Source organism: Amblyomma maculatum, chromosome 1 (assembly GCF_055883805.1).
Source record: "Amblyomma maculatum isolate TAMU_Amacu chromosome 1, ASM5588380v1, whole genome shotgun sequence".
Lineage (NCBI taxonomy): Eukaryota > Metazoa > Arthropoda > Arachnida > Ixodida > Ixodidae > Amblyomma > Amblyomma maculatum.
In genome coordinates, this window is record NC_139344.1 from 346,619,645 (window position 1) to 346,638,828 (window position 19,184).

Here is a 19,184-nt window from a genome sequence, read left to right on the forward strand (position 1 = left end):
CACCATAGCACAGCTCACCAATCGCTTTCGCGCTGGCGGCACAGCTATTCCTGCTTTTTGTGGCGTAGTACTCTCATGCAGCTGTTCCATGTATTTTAGTACCCAACTCGCATGCATATTGGTTCTATTGTGGCAGCTCAGCCATCTGCTGGCGCCAGAGAGACAGTTAAAAAATCTGAATAACGTACTTGCTGTGAATCAGCTTGAAATAATGCACAGCAGAATACATTGTGCCATTTTCCCTAACTTGGTGAAATTTCTGCTGGGTTCCCAGACATAGATTTTGCAGTTCGAAAAATCTGAAATAACTGTTTTTTAATGTAATAAAATGGAACATTTCATTACAACCAAAGCTGACAAAGGCAGCAGTGCAAGCATGCATGGGTGTTTTATCCCTGTGATCAAAACACTGAGGGTTCCACATTTTTCTGAAGAATATGTCCGTATCTCTTCCTGGATCTGCAAATCCAGTGAAGGCGAAGGCTTCCAGTCATCAGACCATTTCATAAACCACCAGGTAGGACAAATCCACTGAACGGCCTCATTCGATGCATTCTGCCAGGGTTGTAGGCTTTAGTCAAGATTGGCTGAGAGTTTAAGGAACTGGACATGGTAGGCATCTGATCCTCTGTGCATTCCACAGGACTTGCATCCTCTTGCAAAGTTTTCAGTTTACTATAGTCATTGCAGGAGGGAACCACACAGTACTTTCAAATTGTTAGGGCCCTGCACTCTCATGTGCCGCTAACTACCACATAAGGCAGCATTCAGTCAGCTCAAAGATTTGTACAGACTGCGTTCATGCGTCACCCATTTCCCAATACAAGGCTAAAGGTACACAAGCTTACTAAATGACACGCAATGTATCCAGGTATCCAGCACTGCATATTCTGTTCTCACCACTAAGAACCATTCCTACCACTTTCAGCCCGTTACTAATTAACTCCAGCACACTGCAGAAATTGTGCAGGCGGCTCAATGCGGAACCATCCAGTTGCATTCCACGGTACCTCGCAGGCAACGTTTCGCCACTTACAAAACAAGAACGAAGAGGGGAAAATGAGAATTCTTGCTTTATTGCTATGAGACAATGAAATTAAGTACACGGTATGAAAAAATACAAAAACCTTGGGGTAGGCATCCATTCGCAAAACTTACACTCAGAGCCACCAGAGTGTGGAACTAAATGGTGCAAATCCAAGCACACAGGCTGCAGTAGCATCCACGCTGCAGGCCCTCTTGAAGTGCCGTGTCTTTATTAAGTACTCAGTAACGACAAAATAGACTTAAAAAAGAAATGTTTGTTACTCATCAGGTGGCATAACTGCCGTTTTGTGAACGTGGGACAAACCCAATGCCTGGTGGCGACACCGAATACACAAGAATGAAATAAACGTCATATAATGGCTCCTTTGGCACTTGCAGAAATTTTGCATGTGCAAACCGAGTGCACTTTCAGGTGGCCCACTTGTGAAACTTGGCACATTTTTACTCTTGTGCATGGGTAAAGTAAAAGAATAAGCTGCCCAAGCTAGTCTGAAAACGAGATTCCTTCCTCGTAGCAGCACCAAGTCATAAGGAAGCCATTGCACAGCACAAGGGTAAAGAGGGGAACGACTTCTGCACAACAAAAACGCAACAAGAACGAAAAAATAACTACAATCTCAAAAAATGTCCGGGCAATGCTCATGCTACCGAGAATGAAATAAAATGTGGACAATTAAGTAGTCTTGCTAGTTGTGAACAAAAGAACTAAGAACGCACTTTGCGAAACGCATCAATGCAAGAAGTAGCGCTAGCCAAAGGAGGGAGCCTGCACACACATATGCAGAGATCTGTGCCATGCACGAATAATAAGAGACTGGCAGGCGGCCCCAACGGCCCCTTTTCACTGGTACCACAAGCGTACCCGATGCCCTTCACTAATAGAGACTGCAGCAGCAGCAGGGACGACGGGAACTAAGGCTGCTCCCCCTCCTGTGGTATGGACGATAGGGAACATGTAAAGGTATTCCCAAAGCTGGTTTGAGAGGTAGAATTTTGCATTTTTTTTTAACAAGCAGCAGAATGGACTTGACAAGGCTGCTGTGCAGATTTTTTTTTTTTTCCCCATCATCAAAAGCTGCTGGTAGAAACCTGATGAGCCATAGCTGCAAGGGACGCAAGTTGAATGAACATTCAGCTACCTTTGCCACATTAGAGAGGCACTTTGCCCGGAAGGCAAACACCTCGCAGCACTCCACATCCAGGTCACAACCTCAGAGTCGTCATAGCTGTCCAGATAAACTCGCCTCAAACGAGAACAGCTGCCAAAAATAAAAGTGTTGAATAACAACAAAAAGTAACGAAAATTAAAAATGGGCACATTATTTACAGAAATAACTTAAGTAGCATGGTGAAAATGCACACGTGCGTACTGCGAACCACTGTGCGCAAAAAGAAGGGGCTGGACCTCACCCGCAGAGTAATAATAAAAGCAACAAAACCACTGAGTAGACTGTGCCCCTCACAAAAAACAGCAAGTGAAATGATATGCAATGAAGCTTCCACACACACATACAGAACTACTGTAAATATAACATGAGATGATGACAGCCTTGCCACAAACTAGCCTGCAGCTTGCTAGCTACTTAACAGTCAGAGCCCTGCCAGAAAGACGAACTGACTTCACCTCAGAAAGATTTGTTGCACGCTGGACCACTCAACATAGAGTCAATTGTTAAGGCACTGAGATTCTTCACTAACAGTAAAATACCGAGGAGCTATTGCACAAAAGTTTGAAAGGTTCTTGTGAAAGGAGATGCAGCTGCCTCACCTCCACACAATTATGCTCCAAGCACAGTCCAACGGACAGTGAAAGCTAAAAAAGAAAGGCCACTATAGTCACGTCATTCTTCCATTCAATCCAGACTCTACAGAGCTTCAATCTCTCACTCTGCTCTACAAGGTATGACAAACAAAATTCCTCTGCATTCCTTTTCCTGTCCACGTTGAATAGTGCTTTTATGCAAATCGCCTCAGAAAGGAGGCCCTTAAAGGGCAACACTGGGGTTTTTGAGACCTTGTTTTTACCGAAGTTGTTTTGCTAATCGCCTGTATTCTGTTCAGGTGCCAATTTAATATTTCCCGCTTCATGGAACTAATTGGGACGTTTTTTAAAAGCAAAATTACAAGTGCCACCATCATTGCTAGTGTACTTGTCAATATTTGCTTTGGGTTAGAGCTTAGCCAATCGACTTGCACACAAGAAGTTTAGAGACAGTATCCACATCGCACTTTACTTGAAGGACAGTTTTGCTTTCTTCGTTTTTGCCATTTTAAAACAATTCCCCTCACTTTAAGAAACCAACATACAGTGCCACAGCAAACTGAAGATGTCTGAAAAACCTTCCAGAGTTGCCCTCTGAGGAAATAGAACTGAAACTGCAGTCACACAATCCTAATGGGCAATGCCGCTCAACACTCGAGCGTAAACTGCAAAACCAGACAACCATGAAAGGCACAGTGCGTGAAAATTTGCAAGGACCCAGTCTGGCATTCAAAAAACAATGTGGCCTCTGCCACCGTTCATCACATAAACAGACCAAAGAGTATTGTGGAGTGTAGGCCAGCTACTCCGACCAAAAAAATATGGAAGTTTGTGACTGTGCCTCGATCTGAGTGTGCTTGAGGATAAACAAAAAGAAAATGAAAATGCCGTGTGTTCAGAGGCAAGACCCGACCACTGTTGCCCCCACCCCCCTCCCACCACCACTACAACACTGAATCTGCATTTTGTAGCAGTTTTTAGCTTAATTTAATTAACTAGTCACGAATTAGAAGCTCCAGCTCGTTTGAAGAAAGCGATGCGTGTACTAACACCAAGTAACTGAAAACCTGCTGCTTCTAAAGAGATGCGAGAAGTAGCTGCACAGCATGTTACACAGCTGCTGCATGCAGATATTGCTTCACAGTAATTAGAAACAGCAGGTGCACATTTGTACAACTATGTGTTGCAGTCAGCGGGAAAACATAGCCCGGGGGCCTAGCAGCAGTGAAAGGCGTTACTACACCCGTCGGGAGCTGCCGATGCATTCTTGTGCGCACTCACTCCAGTATGTGTAGCAGTAAGGGGGTAATAAGACAAGTCAGCGCAGTGTACGTAATGCAAGCCTTCCGCAGCAGTAACACCAAACAACCATTTCCACCACATGTCACAAACTGGCAAGAACAGAGCCAACAATCTGGTAGAAGGGACAAAAAAAAAAAGAACAGAAACAACGGGCCAAGAAGCGGTCATCAACAGAAGGTAGTCGGACGTCGGGGTTTACCACCGCAGCCGCCGTTAGTCCGAGCACAGCCGAGCTTTTCCAAGGGGTGTCAGTGGGTGGGGGGTTAGTGGTCTTCGTTTGGCGGACGGAAGATTGTGGTGGATGGAGTCTGGGTTAACAGAAAAAAAAAAAAAAGCAGAGAAAGAGAGAAAGAAAAAAAAAAGGAAAGAAAAGACTGTTAGTAGTAGTTCTCGTACAGCACATATTAAATAATGTCGAAGAAACAAACCACACAAGCGCACAGGTCTATCTGTTCTTGAGTTGGCAGACTGGGACTAGTGCTCTCTAAGCCTTCTTTTAATGGCAAGTTTGAGGAACACTAGAATTCCGACGTCTAAGTTATCAGGAAGCTCTAACCTAAGGGACGTGATGAAGTGTAAAATCAAGCCCAATTGCAGCAATTTAATGCTTGAATGCCTAACTGTATGCAAGAGATATGACCAGTAGCATGAAATCTGCAGGGCAAGTCAACAGCATTTCCATTATGATTACAAAGCAAAGTCGTCAAATGCTATCCATTTCAAGCATCAACTTTTTTTTAAATTATTTGCCGTTAACTAACTCGTCAGTTACGGACGCAGAGATGCAGCTAAGGTCTAAAAAATGCCCACGCAGCATAGAGGTCTGGGCCAAACAGCACGAACAATATGATGGACAATTTACAAGTTGCTAGTGGGCTCTTTTACCAGTAACAAGAGAGATCATTTCCACCTCTAAATGCTTTTGGCAGCAGCAACAGATGTAATAACGACATTTATAAGTCTAATGTGCCTACTGCTAAATACCAAATAAAACAAATCGCCACCCACTAATTGATGCATGATGCTCATAATTACACGCACACAACAGTGGGGCACATCAGAGTGCTCTTCCCCACAGTTTTGGCACAAATGATGAGCAAGAGCGGGTGAAGTTATTAAAAAAAAATATATAGTACCACAAGTAAGGCAGAGAAGGCTTCCACTGAGAGAACAGGATTAAAACGCAAAAGAGTGGTTCTAGTGCTAGTGCATTAGTGCTTTTTGCAACAAGCCAGACTGAAAGTTGAGAGAATAATGATGCAAAAGTACAAGTTAGTGACCAATCTAATTGTACAGCAGAAGCGCGGCTGCACAAAAAGAAATGCCTTAGGTGCGTAGAAGTGAAATGCATTCGCCAGCCCCTTTGCAGGTCGGAGGCCGGGAGAGTCAGTAGTAAAAAGCAGTGCACACAAACTACATATGCAAAGTGAACAGTTATGTGTGTCTGATGGAACTGCACCGTCGTGAGTGGTGGGACGCAGGAAAAAAAAAGTCACAAATGCTTACTTTGCAGCCTTTGAAGTCTATTTTATTCATTTTTCAAATATATAATATGTATAATATATATAAATAATATCTTAACGAACCATATGTACAAATCTTCAATAGAAACGAAAAAAAAAAAAAAACACTGCTCAACGCTAGTTTGGAAACAAAGTTCGCACGGCGCCTTGAGCAAGTACATGTCAAGAGCAGCAGCAAGTTGAGCAACATGTGCACTACTAGCGTGTCCGTTTCCAACCAAACAGAAAGGGAGCTGAGGACAGGACTACATATATATATTGGTAAAAAAAAAAGACTGACATACAAAAGAGTCAAATTCACCATCGCCATCCAACATCCTAAAATGGCACTTCAACTTTCAGGCCCACTCCTTTAAGAAAGCCATAATCACTACGTACAAAAGTGCGAGAGTAAAGCTCAAAAAACATAGAAGGTTGGCAGCTGAAATATTAGTCGGGCCATGAAGAAATAGTCAACAATGGCCTGACATGAAGGCTGTGCTCAAGTGGTTTGTTCACACAGAGCTAGTAGATTAAGCTGCAACTTGAGACAAGTCGGGTAAACATCAGCCTAGCCTTGTGCTCTTCAAGTTGTCCAAATGGCGGCCTAGAGATGGCAGCACATCGAATGGCCAAGTAATAAACGCCAAACAAACACTGGCACCAGTTTGGCTCGAAGGGAAGAAAAAAAAAAGACAAAATGCAGAGAGAACACAACACAGGGTACATGAATGTCACCAACCTTGGGGGTTAGGCCCTCATTATAGGGACCCAATCCGCTGGTAGGGGTGTTCGCGAATCGCCAAATGACGGCGCTGTTTTGCAGCGGCACCTAAGGAGTGGCAGTCAGGAAATCAGGGCAGGGTTAAAAACAAGACATGCTGACGTGGCACCAAGCAATTTGCAGGGGGCACAACACCCGGTGGAGCGCCACCTCAGGAGCAGTTTTAAGGGTGTAAAATTTACAGATTACATAGAGAGGAAAACGCAGCTACACAGTAGACCCAGGCACCCATTTCCTTCGTACAAGGCTCATCAGTTCACTGCAATAATGTTCAATAATAATAAAGGTGATGTCAAATCTTTCTGCATATATATCCAAGGTAAAATCAAGCATGCAAAATCTAACCTTGTGCTGAAAGAACTACCCACAATCATTCTATAGAAAGGTAACAGCCGCTCATAGCACAGCTCGGCACAGAGAGCTCTCAAATGCTTCTTACAAAACTACCCGCCAAAACAGCACGCTGAAGAAAAAAAGAAGCACGACGACCCCCACCTGGATATGCTCACACGGGTTTTTCTGACTTGACTAGAACAACTGCTCGCGCCAGGACAACCTCACTGATTGCAGCTGAGATACCCACCCCCATTCCTGACCGGCAGATTTACGCAAGCTCCTGAGGGACACGCCACTTTTGCTCTACAAGTTGTCCGCAATTGGCGGGTCTCTGTCCAGTGCCTGCACTCTACATCAAAGCTTTGCAAAAACAGGCCTGAGGTATATTGGAACGACATGGATTGAACCTTGCCACGAAACCGTGGCATGTCAAGGCTAACACAGACATCAGGAAAAAAATATATGAAACGGCAAATATGATGCTTACAGGTATCTAGACAGAGGCAGTGTGCACTGCAGCAACTGCAAAGCAAAGCTAAAAAATTCCTTCAAATAAATTAGAGAATGACAGCAACAACAAAAAATATACGACTGAAACCCCCTGAGCACATGCACGTATATGTACATCAATGCTTGTCTATTGCAACAAAAAAAACAGATTTCTCATTGTATGTACACTGATAACATGCACGCACATGTGTATATAGTTTTATCTACAAGTCAGTGTGCGCGCAGAAAAAAATAATTGTGCCCAGCTGCTAGGCAGAAGCTGCAAATATGCCGCCTCTAAGCGAAAGAAAAAAAGTCCTAGCAGAACACACAGGGTTGCTCGTATACGAAGCAAATAAAAGGAGGCAAGGCAATGAATTCATGTGCAGTGGAAAGAAAAAAAGAAAGCAAAGACAAGCCATACTCTTCCTGGTCCCTGCACCACGAGAACTTCAAAAATATATACACACACGCTTCCCAAAACAGACACTCTGAATAAGGTAGCCTGCAACTATTAACGCCGATGCAAGCCTAGACGATGCGAGGGACAGGTTGATATACAAGCATAATTGAGAAGAAATGCCCCTGTGCACACACATAGCTGACCACAAAAAGAAAAAAATATACGGTGGAATGTCCATCCCTGATATTCCTATGCAGCAAGCAAAACAAAGCTAAACTTCCCACGCTCTCAAACAACAACACCGGAACGATTCTTCGCTAGGCAAAGAAAATGGAATGATTCTTTTCTGGAAGTTTCGTAGCTTTGCAGATTTCCATGTCTCGTTTTTTAGGTTAAGAACAGCGGCAGGTGTCGTTTTCCCCCCCCGGAGTGCCAAAACGGACTACAAGGACTCCAGTTAGAAAATGAAGTCCTAAAGTGGGCGCGAACAGCAATGAAGCCATATACAGCTGACGCACTAGCAGGAGCAACAGCCATGCGCTGCAAAAACCTGCAGGAGGCGTACCAAAATGACTGCATGTGAAGGGCACCGGTCAATGCGCTGTTCAAGAAAAAAAATTAAGCCACTGTATCATTTCGGGCCAACAGTAAATTGGGAGGAATAGTCCAGCCAACGAGCAGTGTGGCACTATTTAACTCTCCACAAAGTCTCGTCCTGCGAGAACAGTTTCATGCAACAGTGAAACAAACGGTCCAAGTTTTGACATTCCACCGGGTGCCAATTGAATCTTAAGAAGTGTTGAAATTTAGCACGCTTTCTACTACGCTCCACCTACTGAATAAACTCAAATGTGCTTAAGAAAAGAAAGCTAAATAAGGTAAAAGGAGAAGCAGGGAACAAAACAAGAGGGGAAAAATAAAGCTCAATAAATAACCGACCTCATTCACAGCCCTTGGCACGTAGCCCTTCAATACACGCACTGCTGCAACTAGGAATGAGAAGAGTGCTGCCGGTGTAGAAGTGCAAAGCTGCGCACTACCCGCAAGCTCCCCGTCACAGACAAGGAAGCAAACCGGGACCAGGTAGACCCAACATGACAGCCCAAAAAAGAGGAAAGGGGGCACTGCAGAGGAGGAGGGAAGGTTGGCGCGCACACTCATCGCCCAAACAACCCACCGGCTGGAGAGTGGTCGGGGGCATACTCGGCGAGCAGAGGGGATGTGAGAGCGGCGTATTGGTGATAGTCTGGGTACGCCGCATAGAGCAGGCCCGCCTCTGTTGGGGCAATGAGAGGCGGTGGTGGACCCGAGCCATTCAGCAGGGCACTGGGGGGTCCCACAGGAAGGCCACGCGGGGACAAGATCAGGGGCGCTCCGAGCGGCGTCGAAGGGGCTCGCAGCGGAGAGGCCAGAGCCACGGGTGGTGGAGGAGCAGCTGCCATCAATCGCTGCGCGTCAGCGGCCGACAGCGCCAGTCCCATGGCGGTGGGTGCTGCGTAGTACACCCCGGGGAGAGAGGCTACGGTCAAGCACAACATGCATGCGCTGCAAATGGTTGGCGGGAGTTTACCTGCAAGACTGAATGCGGCCTTAGCAAAGGGGCTGTTCTCAAAAGCGAGACCTGGGTGAGAGAGGCACCACACGCCCTTCCTTGGTACACTGGCATCAGGTCTATTACAGCACATCAACAAACAGGCATGCATGCAACAGGTGGGAGGAAATGCCAGCTGCATGAGGAGGCACCAAGGAGAGAAAATAACACTTCAGCAAAGCACTTCAAGCAAGGCACAGGTCCCACTTCCAGCTTTACATGCAAGCCCACAGACCCAAGACACTGCTGATCTACACTGCAGAATATAGCCCCCCCGAGTAAGTTAGCAGTTTCCTCTATAAACAGTGAGCAAGTAATAGTCATCTAAGGCACATTTTCAGTGTTAGAGAGTCAAGGCAAAAATGTCAAAGTAAATTTTTTTTTCTGGCCCAGAGTTATCCCTCTATCTGCATTAACGTTTCCCGCAGAATACTATAAGCAGATTCCGACCCCTGTCAATGTAATCAGTCTTGTCTTCACTGAGTGTTGCACACACGTTAATGTTATCCTTGTTTGCCTAAATGCACTTCTACACTTGAATATAACCTTAACCAAGGTTTAACTAAGTTGGAGCCGTATGCAGTGGAGGTTCGTTTCGGGAGCCGTTCGCTTTCAGGACGTCAATTTGACAGCAAGACAGCAGGCACCACCGCACAGGGAGGACGAGAAAGGCAGCTAGATAGTGTCACGTGAGTAGCGGCATTATCTGCTTCTTCGTGCATTGTGATGCTTTCACAAGTTCTGCCTTTCGCACAGAAGGGCAAATATCCTAAGAACTAGGTCCACAACGTCCATAGTGATGCAGTCCGAATCACGCTTGCTCTATCTATGACCGAAGAGTTGCTGCTGCCGTCGCCGCAGGCACGGGCGAGTTGCTTGATACGGGCCCTGCAGCAGCCCGACCGCCTGCCTGTGCAGCGTCCTAAGCCTTATAGGCCGCTCAAGCGTCGCAAGTGTGCGAAATTTCCGTGAATAGCTGTCAATGTAGGACGCAGCCTATGACACAGGCCTCATCTGCCTAAAGCGTTGCCGTAAGTTCTCCTCAGACATGTAGAAGACATCTTTTTTTTTTCCCCCCGTCTGTTGACAAAGACTACTTTGAGGATGTATACGTGGCGCCATGTTACAAACAGCGAGCGCAGATCGACTCCCTCTTGATGCGAACCAAATCGCTGAGGTTCCTGCCCCGGCCGCCATAACGGTTCCTTTCGGAGCGGTGGCCACGCTTCGTGATTTAGATGAAAAACGCGGAGCAGCCTCCGGTAGTTTTGGGTCACGCCGGACATGACAGGCAGCCAATTAGGAGCGGTGAAAGGAACCAGCTCCCGAACGGAATCTTCGCTGGGTCTAGACCATGTACAAACATGCCTGCACGGCGTAGAGGTAGTGTGTCTGAACCCAACAGTCCTCAATTCTGAAAGGAAGAGTTGGCAGCTCCTGCCAATGTGGTCATCTCATGTGTTCTCGCGGTGTCGCCGATCAGTGCTTGGCCATGTCATCTCCCGACTGCCACTTGACGGAAGCATGGCGGTGACTTTCTGCTCCCGACACCAAAAATAGGTTTTCTGTAGAACGGAGCCATTACTGGTATCGCATTAAGGGTTACCTACCAAAAAAAAAAAAACACCTGGCAGAAAAGCAGCATCCTTACGCATGTTCTCGCACTGTGAGCACTCCACAGAGTGCTACTAGTCGAGTGAAGGAACACTGAGCCCATGCTTCAATGGGCGACACATCTCGGCAAAATTTTGTTCACTTGGACAAAGCTTTTTCAGCTCATTGTGAATAATATGCCCACTGTTGCGAAATTTCACGATACAAAATTATTGATTTCATGTGAGTTGCCTGCATTTAAAAAAATTTATATGTAAAGAACGTTTTCTACTATATATTCCTTCATTGCTACTTAAGCCTGCAGAGTTCAAATGGAGCAGAGGGCTGGTTACATCTACTTCCTGGAATTGAGTCTACTGGAATGCTACAGGTCAAGGCATTTTTTAACTTTTTTACCTAGATGACAAATTCAGTTTTTAATTTTTGTGTAGCATCTGCCAATGTCTAGACAGAGACTACATAATTTGGAAAAGAAAGAATGTGCTAACCAGCAGTACAATTCCAGGAGTGCAATAAAACAAGCAAGGATAACAAATCTGCTTCACAAGGTGGCCAACTTGTTAGAAAACCGCAACGGGAAAAACTCCGATCATTGGCACGATAGGTTGAGCCATTGTGAGCCGCCAAACAATTCCTCATCATAGAATTCAGCAGTGAAACTTCGGGACAGCATACAAAATGAGGCAAACGAACTTAGAATATTTCATTTTATTTTCCCATTTTCTGGCAAATTTTTTATAGTTCCAAGCTGTATCTTCTCCATTAAAACTCACCAAAACACACAGAAACAAATGTGGCATTTTTTACTGGTTATGCCTTTGCATGCAGGAGAAACAGACTGCTGCTGAGATATCATTATCTGCCTAGGACGGTGAACATTGCATGGATCATGTGCCTTATCCTTATCATAGTAGCCTAACACAACCCGTGCCTGCCTGGCATTCAAATAAATGCAGCGCAACAAAAACCAAACAGGCAGCATAGAGATTTCACTTCTGAAAGGCAAGCAACAAAAAGCAACAACAAATGCATTGAAATTAGCCTGACACCACCATAAAATTTCAGCAATGTCAAGCGAGTGACACTGCGTGACGAAACAGTGCTAACAAGGGCTACACACTGCCACGCAATCTAAAATGACAGGCGCAGCAATTTCCAAGCAGCCTCCCAGAGAAGCCTATCTAATCCTAGCAAGCCAGCAAAAAGGACCAGAAACAAAGCCATTATTAGTCCAAATGCAGCGCTACCAATTAACAATACGCACTGCATAGCCAGCTACATAGGCAAAGCATTCTATAGAGGCGGGTGGTGTGCAGCAAAAGCTGGCGTCCATTTCTTTTTCAGCCGATGCTGTGAGAAGGCTCCACTTACCCGCTCCCTTGGCGCTGCTGTCCCTGTAGGTGCCATTTATGATGGCAAGTTCCATGAGCTGCCTTTTCTTCAACTCGTCCTCACCCTCCGTCTGCCAAAAGGGCGAACGCCAAACACTCAACGTTTTGACTCCTCCGAGAGCTTACAAAATATAGCAGCCCCAAAAACTCACAACTGGCACAAGTAGCTTGCGGACTTCGTCCACTGCCTTCTGCAGCTTGACATCTGCCCTGTTGCTGGAGTCCTCGACGGTAATGAGTACATGAAGGTCGTCATTGAGGTGCTCCCAGTTTGGCTTGCCCCTGTTCATGTCCTCCTACATGTGCGACAAACGGCGTCAACGTAATGCCCCTACCTAGCTCGCGTTCATTAAGCTCTGGGTAACTAACTCAACAAGGCACTGGAAGCTCTACAAGGAAAGTTTGAGAGAAAGACCAATATGTGTTCTCTGCTGTGGACCCAGGGAGTAATTTCAAATTGGCTACGTCCCCAGCCCCGCACAACAACAAATAACTAAGACAAAAGAACAAAAAGAAAAAGGAGAGCAACCAGACAAGCACCCGAGTACAAAAGGGTGCAACGTGTCCACATAGCCATTCGTTCTCAGTGCGTCACTACTACACAGTGATGGGATTTCAATCAGAAAGCAAGGCAAGGTTTTTGAGTCTTTGAAAGAAAACTCAAAACTAAGGCTATACATAATGAAGATTATGGCTGGTGCAAACCTACATTTCCCAGAGCTGTGGCCAGCGCATTTCTTTCAATGGGTGCTTGTCACAATGGAAGTTTCCAAATTTCAACTTACTACACAAGAAGGCGAGCAGCATTACTAAATTTGGATGTCATGCAGCAAAACTATGTTCACAGTGGGCTCCACGACTCATTGAAAGTGGCAGCATGACCAACATGACAATAACACAAGCATGTGCACTACACATGTGAAGTCCATCGCAGTGCCACCCCTGCACAATGGAAGAATTCTGAGTGACACCTGTGATGAAATTTCTGCACAGAATAAAAAGAAACAAGGCACTGCACACAATCGTGTTAATAACCACACATGCAGCAAAGCAGAGACATTTCAAAGGTTTAACATGCATAGTTAAAGATTAATACCCCTGTCACATGAGCAAATTTGAATGACATTAGCATCTAATGTCATTATTCCCCTGCTACAAAAGAAAATGTCATTGCGTTCAAATGACATTCTTCATCGAATTAGTTTGGGGAACTCATTTGCATTCAATCGCAAACCGAATGTGTATTCTTGACGCCAGATACGCAGCAGAAACAAGTAATGCAACAACATATTCTGTGCACAGTGAAATTCAAATATTATATTTCCAGAGTTTTGTTTTAAAACCTGTTAATTTAGGTGTAAAATTATTCGCACTGCAGGTTCTCGCAAAATGGCATTATTCTTGGTCACAGCAGTGGTCCACTCATAGCAGCGACTTACGGTCATTTTGGGCTCTGTTTGCTGGTGGACGCATCTCCCCGTATGTTTAGCTCAGAACTATTTAAAGCTGTGACTGAGCGCCTCACAGTTTGGACGTCGATTGCGTGCTCTACGTGTCTCGGTGCATCTTTGCACTATGTATCTGTGTTCTGGTGTGTTCAGCCATATTGTTTGTTTACATTTAACGAATTTATGGGTGGGTGACTCAATACTTTGCTTGGATTTTTATGGCTGAAGTGCTACTGTAACGTTTTTCGATTGAATCATAGAGAAATATTTTGATCAGCTTTAAAATGTTAGTGATTTCAAATGCCTTTTATACATACGCACTGCTGTTCCTTAAGTGCAGTATTTTTTCATAGCTGATCGTAATTGCCACCATTTGCGAATGACATTTTACTGTGTAGCACCGAAAGAAACCGAATGACATTCGATGCGTCAAATGACATTAAATCTGCTAGTGTGACAAAGGTATTAGTTGTACCCTAGTCAACCACAGCATGACACTCTGCCTCATTATGCAAGAAAATGCAATGTCACCAAACCCTGGAAGGTTATGAAGTTAGGTCATGCAAAGTAGTATGCAACCACAGGCACTTCCATTAGTAAGTAAGAGGTGAGGAGGTGAGAAGGGTTCTTAGTGTAGGACGAATACCAAACAGTACTCACTTCAACCCTGCATATGAAAGCATGAAAGGAGATCACAGAGTAAGAGAGTTAGCTTGCACTAAAATTAGCTTGATTACTTATGTTCAATAGCAGTATAGCACATTCCAGCATCATTAGAAAATATCAAGACAAGGAGCAAATAACTATTCAATCGGGTGAATTGGAAGCTTAACCAGGGCCCAGCCTTCTTGGCAACGAAAACATTTACAAGGCTCTAAGCACATTAACACTGGCAGCAAGCAGTTTGCAATGGAGACATTACTATGAAATTTAATACAAAAGCATTAGTAAGATCAATCAGCCATCACAGTGCACAGTTCTACCACTGTGAGAAGAAACGTTTTCTTTTACAGGAAATTAAATTTTTAGGCATACAGGGAAACCATATCACATGCAAAATCAGATATGTGTAGACAAAGACGAGATTACCTTTTTCTTGTCTCTCATAGAGCCTTTGCCCCGAACCATAATCTTGCAGCCTGTCTCTTGCTCAAGCTGCTTTGCTGTCATACCCCGAGGACCCAAGATTCTCCCAACAAAGTTGTACTGCAAAACAGGTATTAAGAGATATGGGCACATGTTAGAAACTTAAAAAAACAATTTGCTTTGCCATTTTTTAATATAGCAAATGCTAGCCAAGCTCCCAATGAAATCTTGAACATCAAGCACACACTTTGCACCACTGTACTGTGTACAGTTGTATTTCCTTGCTTGAAATTGTACAATGTGTACTCTAAAACTTTTACGTGTATGCTTATATTACTTGCACGGCTGAAATCTGAGCCCGACTGCATATCAAACAATACAAATGAGGTACTTCAGAACTGAAACAGACAGGTGATAAATGTATCAGCGCTGCCTTGACAGTGACCTCGAAACCTCAAGTAGTTCCCACTTGCGTTCTAGTATGCCCACTTCACAAAGCACTCAATGGTATCTTATCAACAGCAATGTGTGGCACACCTATGCCAACACCCAACTCTCTTACGCATGTTTGCACACTTGTGATAGCAATATCGACTGCTTCAATGAATCTGATGCAAACTGAATATTTTTGTTGTGTGAGGCTGTGTTTTTACCGCTTTTCTACATGCAGCAATTGCTATGACAGAGATTACCAATCTGTACACAATACCCTGTATAGCCAGTGATAACATCAAGGGATGCAATATTAGACAAAAAGAAAATGTAGACTATATCACAGTAATTATTACAAATAACCTAAACCTCACAGTGCTGACTATGCAGAGGATCTTACATTTCAAGCAATGTACCCTGTTTACAATACAATTAAATATATTTGCCACTTTTGTAGTTAGACCTATGGTGAGTGTCAGGAGAGAACTATGATGAGTCTAAGAGGCACGGAGCTGACGAGTGTGAGAACAATGATCACCACCCACTTTTCTTGCACATTACCAATATTTCAAGGGAAGCATGATCGTAGGAGCTATCAGAATGAAATAAAACAGGTCTGAAATGGCAAAAACAAATGGTGACTCACATCTGGGTGCTCCTTGACGGGCACATAGACTTTTTCAGACCGGCTTACAGGCGGTCCTATGCCATCAGGAAGAACCAAGGGTTCTTTTTTCATGCCATTGATTTGGAACAAAGATGACCGGACCTTGCTGATCTCTGCATTAAAAACAAAATGAACATTCGTCAAAAAAAAAAAAAGCCAAGACGCAAGCAGAAACACCTACCGAGGGCACAGGTAACGAAATGTTAAACAATGAGAAAAATGCCGAATAAAGCGCGGCTATGACTGCTAGTACTTCCTTGGAACCACCAGGTAAGCCACATTTGACAACAAATTCTCACCTGCCATGAACACTATATGGTTACTATATCAGTTATCTAAAAAAAAAAAAAAAAGAAAGAAAACAGGCGAGGGTCTTGTATACTAATTGATTTCCAGTGGCAGTTTACTATGCGACGAAATTGGCAACTTACTGCCATCAACATTAAGTGCAAACCATAGTTGTGTTTCCCGGGTTTAACGTTCCAGGGCGCGCACTGACATTGCACAGCAGTCCTGAGCTTTCGTATTCGCCTCATCAAAAAGCAGCCGCCGCGACCGGGGTTCGACCCCGCATCCTCGGGTATTTTAAATGCAGAGGCCGACCAGCCTGCGGTAAAATCAGTCATGGACTCATGGCTGAGCTGCAACAGCTAGCTGGATAGTGTTGAAGTCACTTTCTGCTGGGTGGGCGTGGAACACTGGGCACAGCAAAGCGTTACAGACGAGTCCACTGACGGACAGAAACTAACGCGCAAAGGAAACGCTGCACCAAAAAAATGGGTGTCTGACGCTCTGCTGAAAGACTCAACAATGATCTGTGAGAAAGCCATTTCTAAACAAGAACACATCTCTCCTCGTCAAACGGACGCCGTCAAGAATGCGCTTCCGACATTATTCCCTGCGGCTATCAACAGTAACGGAAGCAGGATCTGCAGCAACAGACTGATAGCCCAACCGATAAGATGCTACCAACCCGGTAGTGGCAATGACGCCTTCTTGAATGCCATTACGTCAGGCCAAACAAAATAAACAAAGCAATGTTTCGAAAGTGTACGAAGACAAGGCATATGGGAGGACAAGCAGGGAAACAACCTCGTCCCCACCCACTGCACAGTCCCACTCGTGTCGTAAGAAAACAACTCGGGCCAATCGCAGATGTACGAAGGGGAATAGATTTCAATCGCGGCCGAGATGCCCCTGTCAAACTGCGTGCTGAAAAGACTACCAACCGGCTTTCGCTAGCTACGTGCTTACGAGGAAACCATCCGTAAGGTCGAAAGTACTACACACAGCATTCCATGGCCCGGAAAGCAGGCATCCGTAGCTGCACCTGCTGTGTAACCTGGCGGACAGCTGCCGCTCGGTCATGCTTGAAAAGACAACACCTGAGAGCGTGAATGCCGACCTTGGAATGCGCACTTCAGACCTCATGAGGTGTCAAGCGCTGATGTGCGGACCATGCACAACGCCTCGAGGTTGATATGAGAAGGTTGCGAAGATAATCTGCACCTTACCGCAGAAGCTGCACATTGACAGCAAGGCAGTACATGCCACCAGGAGTGAACAAATACACAACCCACTGCCAGTTTCACAGCGCATGATGTTTCGATGGTATGCGCAAGGGGAAACGGGGCCCCTTCTGAACAGGTGCGTCATGGATGACAATCAAAATGAGCACCTGCCATGCGTAGCGCAACACGCTTATGGTGCCAAGGAATTTCCGAGAAACCACGGCGAAGTTGAAGTTCTCTCTTACCTCCCAAGAAAAAGCAGAAATCCACAAAGGCATCCGAAAAATTCCGGGATGCGCCCGGCGGGCGCACACGGCGATGCGGGAGCAAAATCCAACATGGCGTCACTTGTCAGTAGGCTTACAGACGTCGGAATGCGTTTCATTTCGCTGCCGCCGTTCACCGGCTTCGCTCAACCAGAACTAACCACATATGGCCGCCACTACGGGTCGTCTCCACCAAGACCACGAAGCAGCACCAAGGCAATGTCGACTACAGGCACTGCTTCCAAACTGACAAGGGGCGGAACGCATTTCACCACACATAAACCAAGACATCTCCACACATCTTCACTCGCAGGCCGGTTTCTTCGGGCCCCTGCAGCGGCCACAAACAAGGCGCAGGTGGGAACTTGGATGTTCCTGCAGAGCTCGTCACTTAGGCCTAAGAAGGGCCCGCACACCTCAAGACCACGGCCTCCCGGTGCCAGTGGCCCAAACTCACCTTCGTCTAAGAGCCTCTCCAAGTGGATGAAAACGTTGGGAAAAGCTGCCAGTTGTTTCTTGTCCTTCAGCAGCTGCGCGAGGTAGTCGGCGATGCTCTGCGTGTTATTGTTGGAGTTTTCACCCATCGCGCTAAGCGGCCGCTCGAGGTCTACGAAAGAAGCGGGATCCAGCGCCGACGAGCCTCCAGTCCTTCTGCCCTGTGCTTAATCTACTAGCCAAACTCGTCGATTGACCTTCCAAGGAACTCAGCGCGCAGGCGCGCTCGGGACGGTCCATTTTCGCGCTCAAGGGGAGGCACCCCTGGAAAGGAGGAAAGCATAGCCCACCCCTCGTTTTCTCCCTCGCTCTTTTCGGCCCTGGCGGTGGAGGCACGGCACGCGACTCGCGTCGGTGCCTTCTTTCCTCTGTGGGGGTGCGTGCAATGTGTGGCGGCGTCGAAAGTAACGCTCGCCGACCTCTGCGTCATGAGACATGAAAATCTTCGATTAACAAGTAGTGAACGGTGCCCCGCTGAAGAAAGGCAAACAGTGCCCTGACCGTCTCGGTTCAGGTGTATCCAAAAGGCAGGTAGCTCTCTGGGCCGTCTCGTCTACTTACGTCGAGCAGCGAGAAAAGGCTCCTGCGTGTTGTAACCGTGCGGATTCCGACGCTTTAGCTCGATTCAGCTCCATGCTAGCTTAGCAACGGACAAACTAGTCGGGGCACATACTGCCGCTTTGGAACATGCAGCTTCGATCGAAAAATGAGGGGAAAGTGGTTGTCACACCATGTATATGGCCCGGCTTAGCTGCATCAGCGGTGCGGTACCGTCGGCAACTCGAGTCGCTCAGTGCTACGAGGACTTCTTTCATTTGTTTTTTTTTTTCTTCTCTCTGATCAGCACCATTGTGAGCGCTGTACATCATCAAAAGAAGCATCTGGTCCAGGCTCCGTGAGTTACGACGTCATGGCCCGATCTATCGCCGAAACTACGCGTTCAGCATTTTCGTGTTCGAAGTGGAAAATATTGGTGGGCATCGAGCTCATTATGCGCTGTCACGAGAAAACACCGGTCACATCATCTAGGCTTCAGGATCAGCGATCACGCGTCACAG

At 45.8% G+C, this 19,184-nt stretch overlaps 1 protein-coding gene across 5 annotated transcripts; it reads right to left on the reverse strand.

Annotated features, from left to right (window-relative positions):
• Positions 1-1,239: 1,239 nt before the first annotated feature.
• Positions 1,240-18,352, reverse strand: how (protein held out wings). Of its 5 annotated transcripts, XM_084589631.1 has the most exons (9): positions 18,089-18,352; positions 15,834-15,967; positions 14,759-14,875; positions 12,374-12,517; positions 12,202-12,292; positions 9,196-9,246; positions 8,803-9,144; positions 6,356-6,445; positions 1,240-4,419 (listed from the first exon to the last, which is right to left on the reverse strand). In XM_084589631.1, exons 1-8 carry the CDS (start codon positions 18,213-18,215, stop codon positions 6,375-6,377), a joined length of 1,077 nt encoding a protein of 358 aa, XP_084445757.1. In that variant the 5' UTR covers positions 18,216-18,352; the 3' UTR covers positions 1,240-4,419; positions 6,356-6,374. The 5 variants fall into 5 exon arrangements, with proteins under 5 accessions (XP_084445757.1, XP_084445777.1, XP_084445748.1 ...); XM_084589651.1 differs by lacking the exon at positions 6,356-6,445 and having other exon boundaries at positions 8,803-9,117; positions 18,089-18,351; XM_084589622.1 differs by lacking the exon at positions 1,240-4,419 and having other exon boundaries at positions 5,716-6,445.
• Between the last annotated feature and the right edge of the window lie 832 nt (positions 18,353-19,184).

What these genes read in the sequence shown, in the direction of transcription:
- how (XM_084589631.1), bottom strand. Translation starts at nt 18,215, where the DNA reads ATGGGTGAAAACTCCAACAATAACACGCAGAGCATCGCCGACTACCTC. An exon ending in GGCCGCATTCAGTCTTGCAG is followed by an intron (nt 9,145 to 9,195) that starts GTAAACTCCCGC and finishes GCTTGACCGTAG; the next exon opens with CCTCTCTCCCCGGGGTGTAC. An exon ending in CCCCGACCACTCTCCAGCCG is followed by an intron (nt 6,446 to 8,802) that starts GTGGGTTGTTTG and finishes GCCACTCCTTAG; the next exon opens with GTGCCGCTGCAAAACAGCGC.